At 36.3% G+C, this 22,608-nt stretch overlaps 1 protein-coding gene across 1 annotated transcript in view; it reads left to right on the top strand.

The window, feature by feature from the left end:
• The window catches only part of Ush2a (Usher syndrome 2A (autosomal recessive, mild)), a 640,567-nt gene that overhangs the window by 83,443 nt on the left and 534,516 nt on the right, over positions 1–22,608 (top strand). The window contains exons 9-10 of the mRNA XM_013015154.1: positions 8,514–8,709; positions 12,269–12,399. Coding sequence (XP_012870608.1) covers positions 8,514–8,709; positions 12,269–12,399 — 327 coding nt within the window. The remainder of the gene's footprint in view (positions 1–8,513; positions 8,710–12,268; positions 12,400–22,608) is intronic.

Below are 22,608 nucleotides of genomic sequence, written 5' to 3'. Positions count from 1 at the left end.
CAGAGGCTGTAGGACCTTAACTCACATACTCGTCAACTGCAGATCAATCACCTACCATGTGAAAACACCAAGCCATTTGCTTGGTTTCTTTCTGTAATTAGGCACTTTGTATCTTCCAACCATAAAAAATCTACCATTGATAATTAATGACCTTATCTGACATTACCTAAAGACTATTAGAGATACTCTAAAGAAACTGCAGCTGAAAAAACTGAGATCACTGAAGTTTTTATTTTCAGAAAGATGATTTCTCTGTGTGATCGTAAACAGCAAATCACATTGCCATCACATCCTTTGAATGACAGTTGAACTGCTACATCCATAGGGAAGAGGAAAACCTTGAATAGAGCCTGAGGATAATTCTGGTTATTAGCAATTTAAGATTTAGAATTTCCAGCCTTTGTGGCTGACTTCTGTTGAGGAGAAACACATTTACATACTTTCCAGAGTCCTTATCCCTAATTTGTTTAGACTGCTTTGAAATAGTTTAACAAATTATCTCTTTTTAGTTCACTACCTTGACTTCTAAAACATGAATATTATATAATCTCTCTCATACAAGCATATTGACTTTTTATACTTCCTATACATTTTTTTTGGGGGGGGGGTCTGGAGTAGAATGACTTTCCTTGGGTTTCCAGTGATTTGAAGTCCTATTTATATTCTAAGCAGCTACTTTCTGAGAATACTTCCTATCCCTGGAGCCAGCAGAACATAGTGATTAGAGACAAGGACTCTAAAAGAAAAATCTAGAATTACAAATTGGATGTCTATAATGTGTGGGGCACTGGGATATTCAAAAGTAGAAAACATGCTTGGTCTCAGATAATTGTTGTGTTCTAGAATGCTTGGTAGTGGATGACCTTAGGAAATTAATAAATTTCCATTTCTATTCCTCAGTTTTCTCATATGCAATATGTAGCATATTCTACTATCTAGTTGGTAGAATAATTTGTGCAGCTAATAATAAAGCACTGTGGCCCCAAACAACAAACTTTAGTTTTTCTTGGAAGTAGTTCATGGAAAATATTTCACAGGGACTGATATCTGTATGTATTATTGTTGAGGGCAGAGGAATAATACTACATTTTTTGTATCACTTAGAATTTATGTTTTTAGTCATTTATGTATCAGTTATTTCCTGACTCAGTAAACATTTGTACAGCAATGACAAGGTCTTGGTTGTCATACTCTGATTCATTCTATCAGTAGAGCTAAGTTTACTGATAGAGCTTTTAGAAGCTCAGTCTCAATCAAGAAAGTTGGTCAGTATGCACTCTTACAAATATTCTATGATAATAGCAATGGTTTTTAAGGATAGCCCAAATACCATTTTCTTATAAATGAAGAGTCAATAACATAAGGCAATATCCCAAGTTGTCTTTTTAAACTATTTTATTTTAAATTTTTATTGTAAAGGTGATGTAGAGAGGGGTTAGAGTTACATAGTGAGGTAATGAGTACATTTCTTTTTGGACAATGTGACCCTTCCCTCATTTTCTCCCTGTCTTTCCCTTCCTGGACCCTCCCACACAAGTCGCATAGTTCATCTCCAACGTAGTGTCTAGTGAGTAGCACTGCTGAATTGGTTCACCCTTGGTCCCACCATTTCTGTGTCCTAGTTGTATTTTGCACTACAGAAATTTTAGTCCATATGAAATCTGGCAGTTTTAATAAATAAAAATATTTCATTTGCTTGCCACTGTTGAAGAAGTCTTGCAAAATTTTCAGATGGGACTTTTAAAATGGCACACCCAAGAATATGTTAATCAAAAGTTTTGAAACCATTCAAAATGGATTCTGAACTTTCCTATTTCCTTTACCTCTAGAGGGTAAGCACAAGTTCAGTCGGTTTTGATAATTGTGAGTCATCATTATGAACTCAAAGGCACTGAGTCTTTTGAATATAAAGAATTCTTCTGTACACATTTTGCAGAAGATCCTTTCCTGGGCTTCCGAAATTCCTATTGGCTATATGTTGCTTTGACTAAGCAGGCATTTTCTTCCTTCTTTCAAAGATACATAATAGGTATTTAAGATGCTTGGATAAGTGACTGAATAAATGATTGACTCCTATTGCTAAATTACTCCCCATTTTCCTTTATAAATGTGTACGTTCTCTGCACATTTTAGGGCATGAAGAAACAACTGCTCAAATTTTAAACCGCTAGAAATAAAATTGATAAGAACTGCTTTGGGGCCTGTGGATTATCTTTGAAAGATTATCTTTGCTAGTTTGAAATAGTAACAAAAGAACTCTATATTCCAGCTTAATGATCCAGAAGGGAAAAATGTCATTGGATATTAAGATAATATAATGTAAAATAAATTTCATCAGTGTCTTCTATATCCAATGATTATTCTATGAATTTTTTCCTACCTGAACTTGTCAAAGTACTTGGCTACAACTTAGTGGAGTAGCTTAGTAGCCTTTTAGAAGCTATCAAAATGAAAGCAGTTAAATAAATCAGTGACCAAGGTCCTTGACCCTGATACAGACATTGTCCAATTTTGTACTTTAAGCATCCCAAGAAATATCAGGAGAAATTCAGTGGCTGCAAGAACATTCTGAAACATAATTAAATGTGACAAATGACCAGCTGGAGATGGGCAAACATTAAAGAGAAAATCATGTGCTTCAGAAGCTGCACAAAATATAGAGTATTCCTATTTTGTATATTTTAAATGAGACCTTAACATAGCAGATAGAAACAATAGAGAAAAATTCAAAAATTTAGTCAGTAATACTCACAATTGGCAATTATTATTCATCCAAGTTTCCAATCATAGGCTCCTTGTTTTTCATTTCTCTGAAAGAAATTTGAAGAATCATAATTATGGCACTAAAATTTAGTAGTTTGTAGGAAACTTTTCAGTTGAATATTGACTAAGACATTTTCTTTTTTTAATCTGTTTTGTAGATAACACAAATGGGTAACAGCTGGAAATCATCTTTAGGATCAAAGATCAAAATATATACAAAATGGACTCAGTGTTTTGCTTTTATATTTTTTTGAGACAAATTTCAAGTAGTCATCCCTCACAAATAGTGCTTTTACATAATCTTGCTGTTTTGAAAAAAATCATATTAAAAAAACCACATATTTTTGTTGGGTGCTGGTGGCTCACACCTATCATCCTAGCTACTCAGGATCCCAGTTAAAAACCATCCTGGAAGGAATTTCATGAGATAGCATCTCCACTTAACCACCAAAAGACAGAAGTGGAGCTGAGGCTCAAGGGACAGATTACCAGCCTTGAGCGAAAAAGCTAAAGGATATCACCCAGGCCCTAAGTTCAAGTCCTGGTACCAAGACACAAATATTCTTTGTATTGTTAATGTATTAACTCAGCCTACATTGTACTTGAAAAGAAAATAATTTTTATTTGGTTAGTTTTTGATCACATCAGTATGTGATTTAAGGCTGAAACATTTTACTATTCTTAGCATTTCTTAGTGAAATGACACATGCCAATAACCTAATGATATATAATCTTCTTGTAACCATCCATGCATTTTATTTGTCTTCATTTTAATGCATTAGTCATAAATGTCCACTGTGGGGAAAAATGAAGTTTTAAACATTAAAAGTTATCTGTAACTCTACCACCAACAGATAACATTGTAAAAATGTTTTTGGTTTACACACTTTCAAAACTTATTTTTCTTTTTGTAGATAAATCTATATCATCTGTCTCTATCTTCTTAAGGTTTTATTTCTGTATCTACAGAGGAATTCATTGTTATCTAAAAACAGGACAATACTCAAATGCTCCGGGTTTTTTTTTTAACTTGGTTTTAAATTCAAACTGTACTCCGATATGTTTAGAAATATTTCCATAATATTTCTTAAGATATAAACTTTTTAACCATTGACTTATTTGGGGGACACTGAAGATATTTTTTACTTTAATAATACATGCACGTCATTAATGAACACATCTTTTGTAGGTAGTTTTAAAAGCATTTCTGGGTCCTGTGAAATGTGCACATACTGCTTCTACCCTCTTCTGGGGAGCATATGCACTGGTTTTTCTTACAAATTCCTATTTCCGTTGTACTCGAATAGTTAGTTTCTTCAGAAAGCATACCATGTTGCCCACATTTATCTTTACAATTATTTGCAAATGAACTCTAGTCATTCCCAATAACCCACAATTGGAGAATCAAAACTATTCATGTAAGTTATCAGTAAATACCTCTTTGCTTATCATTTTTAAGGGCACTAGGATTGTGTCAATGCAGCATTTAGTCCAGTCTTCTCTACAACAGAGCTCCTTGATCCTGGTTTTTAGCATGACCATAATGATAAAATCTCAAGTGACCAAGTTTTCCCATCAAAAGTAATAAACCAAGATAGTTCCTTAGAAGAATGCTTTTCTGGATTTGCTCCACTAAGTGGTATAAGCAAAAATCCCAAATTCAAACAGCCAGCGGTTGCTATGTAGAAGACAAGCTGTACCTGTAATCCATGAGACAGGCCACTGGGTCTGACTTCCATCAACTTCCACTCAAAAAAAGCACAGTTCGTAAAATAAAACCACCACCATCGAGCAGGCAATTTCTTCCAGAAGAATATATTTGGAAGGGAAGCAATAAAAACAACAATAACAAATAAAAGGAAGATTTAAAAAAATAGGCATGTCACTGTCTTATAATAAAATGTGTCCTTTTGTCAAAGTTATAGGTTTAACAATGATGAGAATGAGGATGACTGCCGGACCATGTGACCTGGGGACAGTAACTTTAAGGAGTCAGAAAATGTGTTTTCCATGTATTCTTCCATTTTTCGAAGTAGATTGATCTACTCCATACTTAGAGATCCAAAAAGAAGTTATTGTTTTATCCTAAAAATATATGATGGCTCCTAAGACAAGTGTAGATAAGCCTTTCTCTGTAGTTATAGCTATAGATGATAAAAGCAACCAGCCTTTATGTATACATATATATGCATACATATATAAAGACTGCAACTTATATACATTTTAAATATATACATATGTAATTATAAATGTATACATAAAACTGGCTACACATTCATGCACACACACACACACACACACACACACTTTTTTTTTTTGCCAGTCCTCAGGCTTAAACTCAGGGCCTGGATACTGTTCCTGAACCTCTTTGGGCTCAAAGCTAGCACTCTACCACTTGGGTCATAGCACCACTTCTGGCTTTTTTTTCTGAGTAGTTTATTGGAGATAAGATTGTCATGGACTTTTCTGTCTGTGGTGGTGTTGAACCACAATCCTCAGATATCAGCTTCCTGAGTAGCTAGGATTACAGACATGAGCCACCAGTAACCAGCTATATATTTTAAATATATATGCACATAATAAACATACAATGAGTACAATGTATCTTAGTCAATATAACTCATCATTCTCTGCATAGTCTTGATCTTCTATGTGTACTACTTCTAAAGGAGAAGATGGATCTGCACATTTATAATTACTCTCTATACACGGTTATAGACAATGTGTTACATAACTACATTACATTCATACTGCTAGTGATACTCAAATTTGATAACATCCTCATTGAAACTTTATCCTTCTTCTCCTCTTTTTTCCTCTTCCAGCGTACAACTTTGGGATTTGTTTGACATTGTGTCAAAAGATTATCATGTAGCCTAAGACTATCTTTAATCATATGCAAGACAATGAATGGTCTTCCTTTTATAGATGAAGATACTGTGAAGCATGGAAGTAAATTCCAGGTCTCATGATCCAATGACAATGTTTGTGATCTACAATCTCTCAAATTCTCAGTGGTTAATGTAAAGCTCATCAAATGAGTAGATAATATTCACCCACTGATGTGATATGCACTCTGATAAGTGGCTGGTTTTCAAAACAACTTTATCAAACTGATGTTATTACCTCTGGGTTATTAGTTGCGAAAAATAGGCTTTAAAACAATGTCAGTTATGATATCAGAATATAGACCTAACATATCAAATAACAGAGATCAGGTAAGGGATATTATAATAGTATCTATGTCCTAGAGTAATCAGTTAAATAACCTATTTCATTTTTTATACTTTTATTAGCACACAGTTATTGTGCCTATTTGTTGGGCATAGTATACTATTTCAATATATGTATTCAATGTGTCATAATCACATCTGGGCACTCATGATCTCCATTCCCTCAACATTTAGTATTTCTTTGCATTGTGAATGTTCAAAATTCTCTCTGCTCAGTATTTGAAGTATACAATTGTCAGCAAAGTTCAGACTACTTTTGGTTTTTATAACAAAGCATTAGACTCATAAGAAGATACTGCTGATTCCATTAACTATCCTCTGTCCATCCCACCACACCAGTCCTCTCCAGCCACTGGTAACCATTATTCTACTCTCTACTTCCATGAGATCACTTTTTCAGCTTGTACATACTGGTAAGAACATAGGACATTTGGCTTTCTGGGCCTGGTTCATTTGAATTAATATAAAGTCCTACCAAGTTGCTGTAAGTGATGAGATTTTATTCTTTTTATAGTTGAATAAAATTCCATTATGTATATAAACCACAGTACCTTCATCCCACCGATGGGAAATAAGTACATAATATAAGGTCTAACACATTAAATCTGTGTATCTTATGCTACCTTTCTCTGTGGCCTTTTTTAAAGTCAGTAAGCAACAGCATTAGTAATTGGCTGTATATACCAGTAAAGATAATGACACTGCCCCATTTGTTAGGAAATGCAAAGACTTGGAAAAATTATATTAAGTGAAGTAAGCCAGACCCAAAGAAACAGGTTCCCATGGTTTCCCTTATTTGCAATAACTAGTATACGTCTAGGATAATCTTACCAGATAAGCAGAAAAGGTCAACAGATATGTACATATCACCATGGAAGATGATGCTAAGTGAAATGAACCCCAAGATAGGGACACGAGTTTTTTTTTTTTGCTGTTGTTTTAATGTACTTATAATGTACTATGTGATTTTTTTTGTTTCTTTTGTATGTTCTTTCCCCATGGTACAACTCTGTTGTCACTGTATTTGATTCTGGTGCCCTGCATCTTGTATATACATTTTTCTAATTTGAGGAGGGGAAGGGAGATAACAAAATGCTGAAATAAGAATACAGGTTGATCCATTGTAACAATGAGATGTACAGGACACTATGTTGAAAATGAACTTTACAACTTTGGGGAGGAGGGAGGGAAGCATTAGGGAGGAACTAGGGTAAAACAAAGGAGAGGGTAACAATGCTCCATAGGAAATGTGCTCATTACCTTACTCATGTAACTGTAACCCCTCTGTACAGTATCTTTACAATAAAAAAGAAAAGATATTGGATTTATCTTAAGAGTGCAAGCATACATTTGAAAGAGGTCAATTAATTGAATCAGAATACTCAATGAAACATACAATGCATATCTTATTTTTTAAATTATGGGTTTTTAATAAGTATTTATTCTTTGATAAAATTTATCTACCTGAAATCAATAGTCAACATTGTAAATGTTGTATTATTAAAGACATTTCCTTTGAAGTTAAAGATGCCTTCATTGCCATATCAAATAAACATTATGCACAAAATCCTGTCCAATAAGATGAAGATAAATAAAGATAGGTAGATAGATGGATAAATTTAAATTTTCAACTAAATCTTTGTCACATCTCTTCTTTTTAAAGCCTATGGATGATTGGCCACTGTACATTTTTTCTATTCAGTTTATTCACATAGAAGTATGTGGATACTGTTAATTTGTAATAGCATAAAATATGTGAATACTGCTATTGTCTTGGTACTGGTAAACCCATATAATGCCTTATAAACATGAGAATGGGATCAGCTGACAAAAATGAAAGGATTGTGAAGTATAAAAATACCGAGAATGAAACACAAATTGTGCACACAGGTGTTATAAGAAATACATTCAATCACTGCTGTTTGGGAGACTGAGCAACTTACTGAAGGAAAACTTACCATATGGGGGGAAAATAATTGGGATGCAATCCATATGTGTAGATATTCTGGAGCAAAATGGTTACATTAGAGAAATTAATTTTTGGAGATATTTTCCAATGTGGTAAGCACATGAGTTCAAATGTTCAAAGCTGATTTCTAAACTTAGGTACCAGATATAACAACTCCCTAAAACATAGGGAACATGTACCTGTTTGATAGAATAAGGTATAGAAGGGACAGATAAAAGGGACAGAAATCTAACAACTTCGTTTTACAAGTTTGTGATATCTTCAACTCTAGAGTTCTAAACTGTTACCAGTTTCACGATTGTTCACTGTCCTTTACAATTATGACTGGGATCGAGAGTCTTGGGTATTTTGACTTGTTTGTGAAGGCCATGGAAAAAAATCGAACTCATGGCAAGAGTTAGGACTTTCCTCTAGTTTTATTTTTCAGAATAACATGCTGGCTGGTTTTTGCTTCGTGGCTCTCAGCGTGGCATTTCAGGACAGTGGGTGGGATACAAACGCAAAGCCTACAGCGTTGCATTTATGCTGCTACTGCTGTCTTATTCCAGTGTGACCGCTGCTTGCCCCTCTACAATGACAAGCCCTTCCGCAGAGGGAACAAAGCCCAGGCTTTCCCCTGCAGACCTTGCCTTTGCCACGGCCATGCCCGCAGCTGCCACTACGATGCTTCTGTTGACCCATTTCCTTCTGAGCATGAGAAGGGCGGAGGCGGAGTGTGTGATGACTGCCAAGACAACACCTCAGGTAAAGGTCACCACAACTAGAGGTCATCAGCCAGGAAGGCCCCTGGACACCTCCCTGGGGCTCCAGGTGCAGGGGATTTCCAGGCCTGTCCCCCTGTTCTGTCGTTCTCGAACCAACTTTTAAGCATTTAGTTTGAGAACTGAAACTGCTTTGCCTCACCTTCCTAATTTCAATAATTACGCAGATTTCAGAGATAATGCTCTGCTCCTCATCTATATCCAATGGCTTAAAAAGTGTTTCTGTTTCTTTGTTTTTGTTCTGGATTTTTGGCTGAGTTCCTAGGATTGTGGTCTGAATCAACCTGCACAGCAAAGTCCATGAGACTAGTATCTCTAATTAGCCATCAAAGTGCCGAAAGTGGAGCTGTGGCTTAAGTGGTAGAGTACCAGCCTTTGAACAAAAATGCTAAAACAGTGCTCTGTGCCTGAGTTCAAGCCCCAGTACCAGCACGCACACACACACACACACACACACACACACGCGCGCGTAAATAGCTTGACATTACTCATACTATTTTGACCAAACCACAAATGTAGTTAAGCAAAGCAGTAAAAACTTAGTTTAAAAAGTATATGGGACTGGGAAGGTGGCTCAGTGATGGAGTGCTTGCCTTACATGCATGAGGCCCTGGGTTCGATTCCTTAGTACCACATAAGCAGAAAAAGCCAGAAGTGGCACTGTGGCTCAAGTAGTAGAGTGCTAGCCTTGAGCTGAAGAGCTGAGGGACAGTACACAGGCCCAGAGTTCAGGCCCCACGACTGACAAAAAAATAAAATAAAATAAAATATATATAATATGTATATATCACATATGTCACCCTCCCCTTCCTTCATATACATTATATTTATGTGATTATACATATATAAGCATATATGAATATATTACATGAATGTATTATGTATATGAATATATGATATGCAAAGTTATGTAGTATTGATTAGCATATATAATATGAAAACAATAGAGCAACATTAACAATTAATATAGCATATTATGCTCACTTTGGCAGTGTATATGCTAAAATAGGAATATAGTATATTGATTATAAATTATGACATTAATTATAACTAATATATCAGTGTCCTCTCTATTATAGTACATATAATAGTCTATAGAACATTGATATATTAGCATAGAATATATATATTTAAAGACATTGATATATTATTACCATAGAATAAATATATTTAAGGAATATATCTATAGCTATATTCTTTTTAAAATTATTTATATTTGAAAATGCCAAAAAACAGAGGAGTTTACAGTTATATAAGTCAGGCAAAGAGTACATTTCCTTATATCTGGTTTCTCTATGAAAATATTTACATTCATTCAGATTTGGTATCTCAACTGGGTTTACTTTTTTTTTTTAACCACTAATTAAAGTCAGAATATTGCAAAGACCTATACTACAACCATTAGCTTACAAACAAAATCCTAGGATATTTGAGTAGTTGCTACATGCTATTGTTTTCTGGAGGACACTGTGTTACAAGGAGAAATGGGCAACATTTGAGTTTGCAAAATATAATGGCCAAGTCTTGTGCCTCTGAAAATGTTCTTCTGAAGCAGGAATTAATTCATTAATTTCTGATGACTTAAAGTATCATAAGAAGGTGGTTATGTATAGGAGATATAAAGAGGAATGAGAAAATGAAATTTCTTGTCTCTGAATTATTGTGTAATAGGACAGGTAGATGAGTCATGGTGTATGATGATCACCATGACGGGCAAGAGTATAGAATCTGCTCAGTATAGAAATTATTTAGTAAGGAAAATGGAAGTGAGATACAGGACACCTGGAAAGATCAAATGGGACATGTGGCTAGGGGCCAGCAAATGAATGGTGGAAAAGGCAAACATGCCTTTTGACACTGGCCTATGAGATGACAGTCAAGATTTTTATGTATTGAAAGGATGTAAATAGATTTGTGTTTTTCAGAATTTCATTTAATTGTAGAGAATGGATTTGAAGTCAAGAATGATAGTTCAGGTGAGAAAGAATGCCAAGCCACATGTAAAGTAGCCTAGATAGGTCAAGTGAAGTGTAACAAAGGATTACTTAGGATGAAAAATTGAGAGCACTTGGGAAGCAGGGATAGGCTGGGTGGAGGGGGGTGGGGCACAGAGGAAGAACAGAGACAGACAGTTGCCTGACATTCCAGCTTGAACAGTGTGGTCATTGAGTTGAGAGACCAAAGAAGTTCAAGCTCAGGGAGAAGAGATCAAGCTCTGTTTGGGGTAAGATAACCATGAGCTTCCAAAAGAGATGGGATAAATGAGTGCACCGCTAGAGACATAAATTTGAAGTCCTTTTATTCTAGGAAATCCCTTTGTGGTGCCACAACAAAGGTCAAAATCATCCATATACTTTAGTGGCATTTTATATTGACTGTAGCTCACAGATGTATATTAATTCCTATGATTGTCTAATTAACCATCAGACTGAATGAAGGTCTGTGGGAGAGATGCAAGTAATTTTTTACTATGCAAGCAATTTTTTTTACATGTTTTACTACTGTATTCTTCAACATTTAGCACATGATTTGCAACATGGTAATCTTTTAATATACTTTGAATGATAAATTTTGGAGAGATTTCCAGATTTGAGGTAGAGATGAACAATCCCCAACATATATAAATGGAAATATTCCAGGAATGCTAAAATTCTATTTATTCACTAATCCCTACCTAATATCAATCAGAATGTGAATGTTCATTTGATTATTTCCCTACTTAATTAATATTGGTCTAATTCCAGTAACATTTGAAACGATTGCATATTATCTGAACATAAAAAATGGACATTTTGGGTGTTACTGCAGCTTAGTTCTGTGGTCTTATAAACTACTCATTTATTTTAGAAACTCCTTGTGAATTTCTTCTTGTATTAAATAGCAGGAGAAAAATTTCAATTGATAAATTCTAAACTTTTGGAATTACCTAATGTATCAACATGTCAAGCTACTCTAATATTTAATATAAAACCTATTTAGCATATCTAAATATAATTAATTCCTAATTTGAAATTTGAAATGAGAAATAATGGCCACAAACAGAAGCTTTTTCTTTTTAACCATATTTACTCTAGAATAATCCATGGTATTTAAGACCTCCAATTTTTCAAGATTTATTTCAGAAAATAAACCATTTCTAATATAATGTATAGGCTTATTTTCAACTCTGTAAATATCATCTATCACCTGTACAGTATTTTTCTTTAGATTAAATGAACTGGTCATAGAAACAAAGGTTTTAAAGTTTAGAAATAAAGTCTTCTTTTAAAAAAAAAGTATGGCCCCCACAAAGCCTAGATTTTTAAGAAGTGAGGTATTGGATAACAGATGGGAGTTTAATGAAGTAAAGCATAGTTTGTAACAGGTTCATTGTTTCATATGCTCTGGATCACTAAATTGGCAGGTAGAGATGAAAGGTGCATTAAAATGGACGTCCTGAAAATTATAGAATTCCCTCCAAGGAATACAGTCTTTAACTTTGAATTATGCGACTGATTTTAATGAATTGGAAGTCATAATGCATAACCTTTTCCCCAACCCAGGAAAGAACTGCGAGTTGTGCAAGGATTACTTTTACCGAGAGTCTGGTGCAGATCTGTCAGCCAGGGATGTTTGCAAATCCTGCAATTGTGACAAAACAGGCACGAGGCACGGAAGCCTTCTCTGTGAGAAGGTGAGTTCTCCATTTTGAAAGTAAAGGATTACTGTCTCAGCCAGAGATGAGTTTGGGAAACATTCTCCCAGTGGAATCCAGGACTATTATTTCCTAGGAAGCCCTGTGTATGTCTTTGCATTTCAAAGAGAGAGGTCAAGTTATAGGGGACCCTGTGCAATGTTCATTATGAGCCCAAGATAAGTACTAGGTAGGTGGCCCTTAGCATATGACAAAGACTCATTTTAGTTTTAATTTTACCAATGTCAAAAACTTGGGAGAATGGTGGTCCAAAGCAATCTGAGAAATATGTTGCATACTGGTCTTAGATTCTTTGCTAAGCTATAGTAATAAATGATTAATAAATGAGAACACTATTCGTGGAATTCCATTCAAGCTAATATGACAAGACACTTCTATGGAAATCCAAATCAAAGTGATGACAGCGCTGCTTTGAAATTTCTCCTTCCAGCTTGCAGCTTCTTCTGAAAGTGCAATAAATTTTGATTATTTTAAAACAATTTTATTACTGCACCACAAATCTTTATGTCTGACTTATACAAATACAGATTCTAACCAACCTGAGTACATGGATTCACCTCAAACCAAAGCAGATGCCCATATGTAAGTGGAGTATCTTTAGATAAAATTATGCCTGATCTGATCATATTACTAAGTAAAGATAGGTAACAAATCTACTCAATGACTCTATTGACCTTTGTCTGTGTATGTTGGGTGTGTTTGTGTGTGCACACACGTGCATGCATGCACATGTAAGTACCACTCCTGTACCAGTAAGAGGTCCTGAACTCAGGGCCCTGTGTTTTCTCTTGGTTGTTTTGCTCACAACCAGTGCTCCACTACTTGAACTCCACCTCCAACTCTGACTTGATGCTGGTTAATTGATGATAAGGGACTCTTGGATTTGTCTGCTTCAAAGCACCATCCACAGATTTCAGCCTGCTGATTAGCTGGGATTATAGGCATAATCCACCAGCAACTGGCATCATAGTAATTTTTAATAGATACTTATTGTTTTAAGCAATAAAACAATACAATGGCTAGGTTCACAAAACACAGAACTTTTTTATATTATCATGTAAGTGAAATAATTTCAAATCACATAATGTTTGTCAAATAATATGTATCAAATAACTTTTGACACATATTAGAAACTGCTTTCCCAAGCCTGTACTTTAAGGAAATGGGAGAAGGAAGACTATGAAATTGAGAAAAATGGGCTGGGAAGGTGGCTCAGTGGTAGAGCCCTTGCCTTGTATGCATGAGGCCCTGGGTTCCATTCCTCAGCACCACACAAGCAAAAAGAAAAAAGCCGGAAGTGGCTCTGTGGCTCAGGAGGTAGAGCGCTAGCCTTGAGCTGAAGAGCTGAGGGACAGCGCCCAGGCCCAGAGTTCAGGCCCCACGACCGGCCCCCCCCCCCACAAAAAAAAAGAAAAGAAATTGAGGAAAATCTGAGCTACCTAGTGAAACTCTGTCTCAAAAAAGTTTAAAAAAGAAAAAACGAAATTCTCCAGCTTTCCAAGATAAGGAAAAATCTAAACTAAGATGAAATATGCATTTAAGATTTTTGGAGTTACCAAGGTAAGTTAATAAGGGCCCACGATGTTTAATTGACAAACTGAAGATCAGAAGGAAAATTTAGAAACACCATTCTATTCTTTTATTTTTGTACTGTGAAGAGACTATTTTCTCAGAAAATCATACTTTTCATGTATTGATTAGTAACATCTGATTTATCTTCTTATATACTGTCTTTACAAATCTGCCGTACGTTTCCAACTTTGCTATCTTTTACTTGCCTTTCAATTCCACTCAGATACTGATACCAAGCCAATTTAGTAGAGTGAGGGAGGTGGGGGAGGGAAGGGATAGTGGGAGAACAACAAGGGAAGGGATAGCAATGCTTGATAAGAAATGTCCTCATTGCCTTCCTCATGTAACTGTCACCCCTCTGGACAACATCTTTACAATAAAATAAAAATTTAAAAATGCTTATGGGACAACTGCATATTCACATGCAAAATAATGACATTGACCCCTGATCTCATATCATATAATAAAAAAATTAATGACACTTACCTCATACCACATAATAAAAAGATAACATGAAGCAAAGAACTAAGAGCATGAAATTATTAGAAGAAAATTACTTTTTAGATATGACAGGAAGACCTAACAAAAGAAAGAAAGAGATGACTTATACCTCATAAAATTAAAAATATTTGTGTTTTGTTTTAAAGGCTATCATCAAGAGAATGGAGAATAAAAACAACCCAAAGAATAGAAGAGATAAATATCAAGCATATATCTGAGCAGAGATCACCTAGTAAATACAAAACAATCCTGTAGTTCAATAACAAAAGGCAATAGACCAATTAAAATAGAAAAAAGAATCAGAATATATATGTCTCCAAGGGATATAAATTAGCACTTATCATGTGAAAAGATGCTTGGCTTTGAAAAAAATGCAAGTTAAAAGCACAGTGAAGCTGTGACTTACATCTGTAATCGTAGCCACTCAGGCTGCTGAGATTTAAGGATTGCAGTTCAAAGCCAACCCCAGACAGAAAAGCCCATGAGATACCACCATCACCAACAACAAAATAAGGAGACAGTGCTTCACACTAAAATAGCTATAACTAAAACTACAGTAATCAGAAATGGTATGTGGAAAAACAAGAATTCCCTTGGACTAATAAGACATATGTGTGTGTGTGTGTGTGTGTGTGTGTGTGTGTGTGTGTGTGTGTATAAAACAGTCTAGTACCTTTCAGAATATTGAGTATTCCAGTATAACTCCTCAATGTATAGCCAAGTAGAATGAAAGTACATCTTCACAAAACCTTATCCATAAATGTCAGAGCAACAGTATCCCTATTAGTAAAAATATAGAATAAACTAACTGTCCATCAATTAATGAATAAAATATAGAAATATGCTAAATGCCCATCAATTAATGAATAAAATATAGAATATGTGAAACAGAAGATATTCACCCAATGGAATATTCTTGAACAGTAAGGAAAAAGATATTCTGTTAAATGCTAACACATAGACTGAAATCTAAAGCGGGGTGGCAAGTGCAGCTAGGTTGGGTTTGTTTGTTTGTTTGAAAATGGAGCTTAAACTCTGGGCTTGGGCACTGTCCCTGTGCTCTTCAGCTCAAGGCGAGCGCTCTACCACTTGAGCTACAGCACCACTTCTGGTTTTCTGGTGGTTTATTGGAGACAAGAGTCTCACGGTCTTTCCTGCCTGGGCTGGCTTTGAACCATGATCCTCAGATCTCAGCCTCCTGAGTAGCTAGGATTACAGGCATGAGCTACCCACGCCGGCTGAAAATGTTTTGTTTATGTTGACATTTTCCCCCATAGGTAAAATTCTTGTTTAACTATATGTGAAAAAAGACATTTAATATATTAATATTGTTTTTTTCAGAAGTATTTTTCTTAAAAAATAATTTGATCTTCCAATTCTGTGTTGTTAATTTTTATAGTGAGAAAAGAAAGAGAATTTTATGCAATTTGATACATATCCAAAGAGAGCTACATATAGGTGTCTTAGTGTAAATAAAAATGAAAGAGGTTTCATGAAGTTCAAACCTTTATGTTCCCTCGCTCAGAATCACATTCATCCTTTGCCGTAATTTTTAATAATTTTTCAAAATCCAAGTATGAAGTATATGAATCATCAATAACCTATGGATATTTTTCACTGGCTACGAATTGCCCAAGTAATGTTATGAAACATTTCTAAAAAATGTTTTCTGTAATTTTAAATATGGTCATAGAATATACACTAGAAAAGGTATCTAAAGGTCAAAAATATGAAACATAAAATTGAAGTCAAGGACATTTTTTAAATTCATGTAATGGCAATGCTTAATAATATTAGGGCACCTGGAAGGAAATTAGGCAGTAGTTCAAGTCTCATTTTGTTATAATAATTTAGGAATCAAGCCAGCCCCCGATGTCCTGAGTTACTGTGTTTTGTGCTCTTGGTTTTGGAAGGGAACTCCCTTTGGCACTTGTCATTCGAAACTCAATCCACTCTCATAAGAGCTGGCATGTTTGCTTCATTCCTTCAGAAGAAATATTGTAATTCTTCCTCGGGTGAATGCCAAGATCTTGAGAATGGCATGAAGTCATGCTCTGAGTCACTGAAACCTAAAAATACTCATGCCAAAGTCAGGACAGAGAGAACATCTAAAACACAATCACATTATTAATGATTGGAGGGGAAGGAAAAGTCATCATTGTTGTTGGGGAGTTTTATACCAAGTCCTTGGATCCATGGGAGTTTGGGGTAGCCTGTGTACATCTTTAACTTGTATGCAAGAATGCATTTGTATGATTTTTCTTTCTTTCTATCCCTTGCAATTTGTTATTTCCATGCTTTCATCAGGTCCAGAAAATGATGATAGTTTATGGAACATAGAGAAGTCTAATTGTCTAATGAACAGCAATGTTCAAAGTTACATACAGTATGAGTTCCAAGGATGACAATGCATTTCCTCTTCCACCTCTTTGGAAGTACCAGGATTTGAGCTCAGAGCCTGCTGTTTGCTTGGCTGATGCCCTACAACTTGAGCCATGCCTCTGGCCCAGCACTTTACTGATGATTTTGAAAATGGAATCTCGAGAATTTCTGTCCATGTATGCCTTGAATCACTAACCTCTGGATCTTACTTTTCTGAATAGACAGAATTACAAGTGAAAGCCTGAAGCACATGGATACTTCTTGCGTTCTTGAACCCAGTGCATGCATTATGTTTCATGTGTCCTAAGCTAGAGGCTGGCTATCCTTTCTCTTTGCCTTATCAAGAGACACTGCTCTCCTGCAGTCCCCAACTCTGCCATTTTCTCTGCCTCCAACTTTCTTGTAACCTTCTTTAAAACTACAGCAATGAGGAGAGTCATATCAATGAGGATGCAGGAAGTCAATCAGAGCTATTCAGACTTTTAATGCATAATATCCCAGGAATTACTGTTTTCCTGTCTGTCTTGGGGTTTGAACTCAGGGCTTGGGTTTTGTCCTTGAGTTTCTTAGGCTCAAGGCTAAAAGCTTTACCAGTTGGGCCACAGTTTTACTTCTGGAGTTTTGGTAGTTTATCAGAAATTAGATTCTCACAGATTTTCATGGCCCTGGCTGTCTTTGAACTGGGATCCTTAGATCTTAGCCTCCTGTATAGCTAGGATTATAGGTGTGAGCCATTAGAGCATTTTCTGATTCAGGATGTCTAAGGATGATGACTGAAAGTCTGCATTGGTTAACAGTTTCCCAGGTTGGTGGGTCAGTAGGTCGGTAATACGATTCGTCTGTCTGTCTGTCTGTCTGTCTATCTATCTATCTGTTCCTATCTTCCTATTGGGATAAAATCTTATTGTGCAGGTCAGGCTACTACTATGTAGGCCAAACTGGCCTCAAATTCTTCTTCAAGTCATGGGATTACAGGCATGATGCACTGCAATGCTCAGCTTATAGAGTCCTTTGTAGTAACCAAGGAGATGGATATAGATATGAGATAGAGGAAGATGTATTTCATTATGTATACAAATATAGGAACGTGTGTATACTTGGGTAAACCTGTAGCACTCAATAAGATGTGTAGCCTCTCTGTCCTGTTCTCTGGATCACATCTTAAAAGAAAATGGTTTTCTCATCTCAGTATTCTTTTTTCAATGTTAAAGGGTCTAAAAAGTGGAATTATAAAACAATAAATAAAAGTATATAAATGTAAATGTCTATAATAGCTCCAGAACAAAGAGACATCATTACTAGATGTTGAAGGGGGAAGAGGAAGTGGAGGAGGAGGAGGAAGAGGAAGAGGAAGAAGAGGAGGAAGAGGAAGAAATAGAAATAGAAGGCATTGATGCTGAAAGTATTTTCAGGTCTGAGTCATAGAAGATGAAACCATAAGGAACCACAGTAGGGACCATAATAGTAACCCTTAAATAGCATCTATTTTCTCTGTATAATGTACTATTTTCTACAGTCTTATCAATACTGTCTTATCTGCTCAGAATGATGTGTTTGCCATTATTTACCACTTGTCCATAAGTCTGAACAGGTAGATTTTCCAGAAACATACTTCTTAAGTGTGTGTGTGTGTGTGTGTGTGTGTGTGTGTATGCATGTGCATTTGTGCTGGGGCTTGAACTCAGCCTTGTGCTGTCCCTTGGCTTTTATTTTTCTCAAGGATCATACTCTATTACTTGGACCATGCTTCCACTTCTGACTTTTTGTTGGTTAACTGATATAATCATGTCCTCTTCTCAGGGGCTTGACCCTGATTAGTATGATCTACGAATATTGAGTGTATGCATTAGGATGGCAAGGAATGAAAACTGAAGTTTTCCCACCACTTACCTACAACCAAAGTTCTGGGCACAAGTCACAGGGTCTCAAAGGACCTAGCCTGAGAACATAGATGGTCAGGTTCACAAGGATAAGTATAAAAGACTTAAGATATAAATGGGAGTGGGCAAAGAAGGCAAAAAGGAATCCGAGCTTGAGGTAGAGGAGAGTGTTGAGAGAATGATCTAAATCAAGGCTGTGATAAGATTCCTGGAAGCAAAACCGAGATGAAGGCAAAAGTGAAGTTCAGTTCTTAAGCCCCAAGTGAGGGTGAATTCCCAGGTTGGTCAGCTCTGGCATTTTATTGGGAATTAGCTCATCCCAAGGGCCAGGGTATACAAATCGGCCAGGTAATAACATGTCAGGCATTTAAGGCTAGATTCAATAGTGATTAATGACATTGACAGTGCCATTGGCTAGCGGCCGGCTATAAGAAGAATTGATTGAACTAGTAATTGTAAGATAGTGTGAAACAAGGCCCGTTGCTTGGGCTGCAATACTAGTTAGCACAGGCCAAACATGTAACAAACAAACCCGAAAACATCTAAGGAAACGAGCAGTATAGAAATCTATGTTTTGCTCACACAACCTCTTCAAGGTAGATGTTCCGAGCCGCTTGCTGGCTCTCCTACATGTCATCAGGGAAACTTATCTCCTTTTGTGGCCTGCTTCGCCTTATGCTAGCAAAGGAGAAGGCAAGATGAAGAAGCAACTTTCATTTCTTAAAATCCTTGGCCCAATAGAGGCAGACATCTCTTCTGGTCTAGATAACTAGACATATGGCCATGCAAGTTATGAGTGGTGTAGCAAAATAATATAGGCCTTGGCTGTGTGGCTACTTCCAAGTTATAAAGAATGCAGACTATGGAATGAGGGGAATGGGTCTTGGTAGGGAGCCTGTCCACTCTGCTTAATATTCCCATGTGACATTCTCTTCTATGTGCACAGAAAAGGAACTTCTGGCCAATGAAGACCTAGAGAATACAGTTCCTTTCTCAGTGTCTGAAGGCTACCAAACAGTTCATGCTGACAGTGGTGTCTTCTTGAGGGTAGACTTGCTAAGATGGACAGAGGCCCCTGTGGAATCATATGTCATCTCTCTCTCTCTCTCTCTCTCTCTCTTTCTCTCTCTCTCTCTATATATAAATCAGTAAGAGAATATATATATAAATATATATACATATATATGTATATATATAAATATATATATATAAATCAGTAAGAGAATTAGGTATGGGAGGAGCAGCTGATTGTGCACAAGGTGAAAAGATTAGTTCATAGATGTGCGTAAAAGAGGCTTCCAGGACAAGAAGATGAGAAAAATTGTTGCTGGCCCCTCTTCTCTCTTCCCAGGGGAGCGGGGGGGGGGTGGGTGGATGGGACCAAGGAACTATGAAAACAGTTGCACACAGGATGCTCGTGGATCATAGTTTGAAGGCAGTTTCAAAATACAAGCATTTTAATACTTTCAACATGAATGATCATTGTAGGCTCCATTTGGGTTCTTGGGGGTTATAATTAAAAAAGCAAAACATTGTTTAAGCAGGTATACACGTAATCAAATGAGATGTATGCCTTTATATCATAGTGACCCTCTATATGTATTTTATGGTAAAAGTTGAGTTGTTCAGAAACAGGATAAATAGGTCTTCTCCTCTCTGTCCTGCCAAACCTAGACAGTCATCTTTTCCAGAGGCAAGTAATCTCCTCGAACAGGGAGACTGAGTGAGTCATGGGTGTCTCAGGCTCCTAGTGGCCCCAAGTCTGTGGCTTTCACATTGATATATGCTCTTGTTTCTGTGTCAAGGGTATTAGCATCACATTTTGAAGTGTATATGACAGACTAGCAGGTTAATAAAAATTCAAGAGTACAGAAACAAGTCTGTAAGGTTTGTTTTATACTTGGCATCTATAAAGAATTATGCCAAGCATGTCAATTAATTCCATCCTACCAAAGCAGATGAAGTAATTGTTAATTTACCTATCATATTGCTTTACCCATCAAGGTCATTGAACCTCATGGAAGGATGTAATTCCTCCAAGATGACACAAATAATGCTGAAGAAGGGAAAACTATTGAACTGATGTTAATTTGAAAGCCCAAGTTCAACCTGTAGCTGGAAACATAGGGATAACATCTAGCATCTAAATCCCTTCGCCTTGCTTAATCTCTTTGACATAAGCACACTCTACAGAAGATAGACAAATTGGATGTTTATTTATACTACCCAACAGTAAGAAGGAAACACACCTATTTGGCTATGCATGTGCTGACTCCTATTAATTACACCAATTCCAATCAATTAAATTCTTAATTTAAAAAATGTTAAATAATTAGAAAATCACCTGCATATATATCAGTGACAACTGGACATAATGCAACTCTCAAATGAAGACTTGGTTGATGGAGATTTGGTTGATATTAAAAACTATTTTATATATATATATATATATATATATATGTTCTGGGCACTGAATGAGGATTTAGCTTATTATTTTAAAAAATTTTTGTCAGTTGTGGGGCTTGAACTCTGGGCCTGATGCTGTCCCTCAGCTCTTTAGCTCAAGGCTAGCACTCTACCACTTGAGCCACGGTACCACTTACAGTTTTCTGGTGGTTAACTGGAAATAGTCTCATGGACTTTCTTGCCCAGGTTGGCTATGAACTGTGATCCCCAGATCTCAGCCTCTTCAGTAGTTAGGATTACAGGCACGAGCCACCAGTGCCCGGTTAGCTTATTATCTTATGAATTATAAGAAAATAGAATCAGTTATAAAGGTACTTAAAAAATCCTAATTTGCCTATTTCTTTATAATCTCAACTAATTAAAACCAGCCAGGACAGGAAAGTCCCTGAGACTCTTATCTCCCATTAACCAGCACAAAGACAAAAGTAGAAGCACAGCTCAAGTGGTAGAGCATCAGCCTTGAGCAAAAAAGCCATGAGAATATGAGGCCCTGAATTGAAGCCCCAGGACCAGTGTGCACACATATTCCCCTACTGTCCGTGCCCCCCCTTCTCAAAACATATCATGACCTAACATGGCTTTATTTGAGCAAGCTTCACAATTTACCTTTTGCACATTCCTTAGAGATCATGGTGCCAAAGGTTGGAAAGCAGTTTCTCCAAAATGCAGCTTAGAAGAAGAAAGGAACTGTAAGAAATATACCAGCCTGACAAATGACAAGGCTTTGTGGAACGGAAGAGAAAAGGCATCCTGGTTTCACACCAATGTAGAAGCTTTTCTTCTCAAATGAGTATTTTCGACAGCTGAGCAAGATGATAAACAGCAGTATCACAAAACACTTAAATGGAAACAAGTATTATGATGTACATTATTCACCCGGCATTCTCCAACTTGTGACATTTATATGTGGCAGACCTGACTGCAGATGCATTTATTTATTTTTGAAGTCGAAAGAGTACCTTAAGGAGGTAGCCTCTTATGTGAATGTGGGCTTTTCTTCTCTAGAGAGGCAGATGTTAAAGGAAGAAGTCATGAGACATATAATGGAAATATATAGAAATTCTCTGTTTTCCAGGACAGCACAAGCTCTTAGCATGTCGAAAACCCTGTGCAGACAAGCACACATGGACAGGTTTTCCTTAAATACATTATTTCAGATACAAATGTCCAGTGATTTCACAAAAATGTAAGCATTGTTGAAATAAATCTATTTCTAGTATTTCTGTATTGATATTTAGTGATCTAAATACTCAAATATTGGCCCAGCTTAGAAAGGCTTAATGAGACACCCAAAGATAATTCAATGTAAACCTAAAAGATGAAGGACTAAGACTCACTACCTAAGAATGGATTGACATGATGAAGGCAGAGTAAATGGCCAGTACCT

The sequence above is a fragment of the Dipodomys ordii genome, unplaced genomic scaffold, assembly GCF_000151885.1.
Source record: "Dipodomys ordii isolate 6190 unplaced genomic scaffold, Dord_2.0 Scaffold26, whole genome shotgun sequence".
Taxonomy (NCBI): domain Eukaryota; kingdom Metazoa; phylum Chordata; class Mammalia; order Rodentia; family Heteromyidae; genus Dipodomys; species Dipodomys ordii.
Note: the sequence above shows the minus strand (reverse complement) of the source record. Positions and strands in the feature narration are given on the sequence as shown.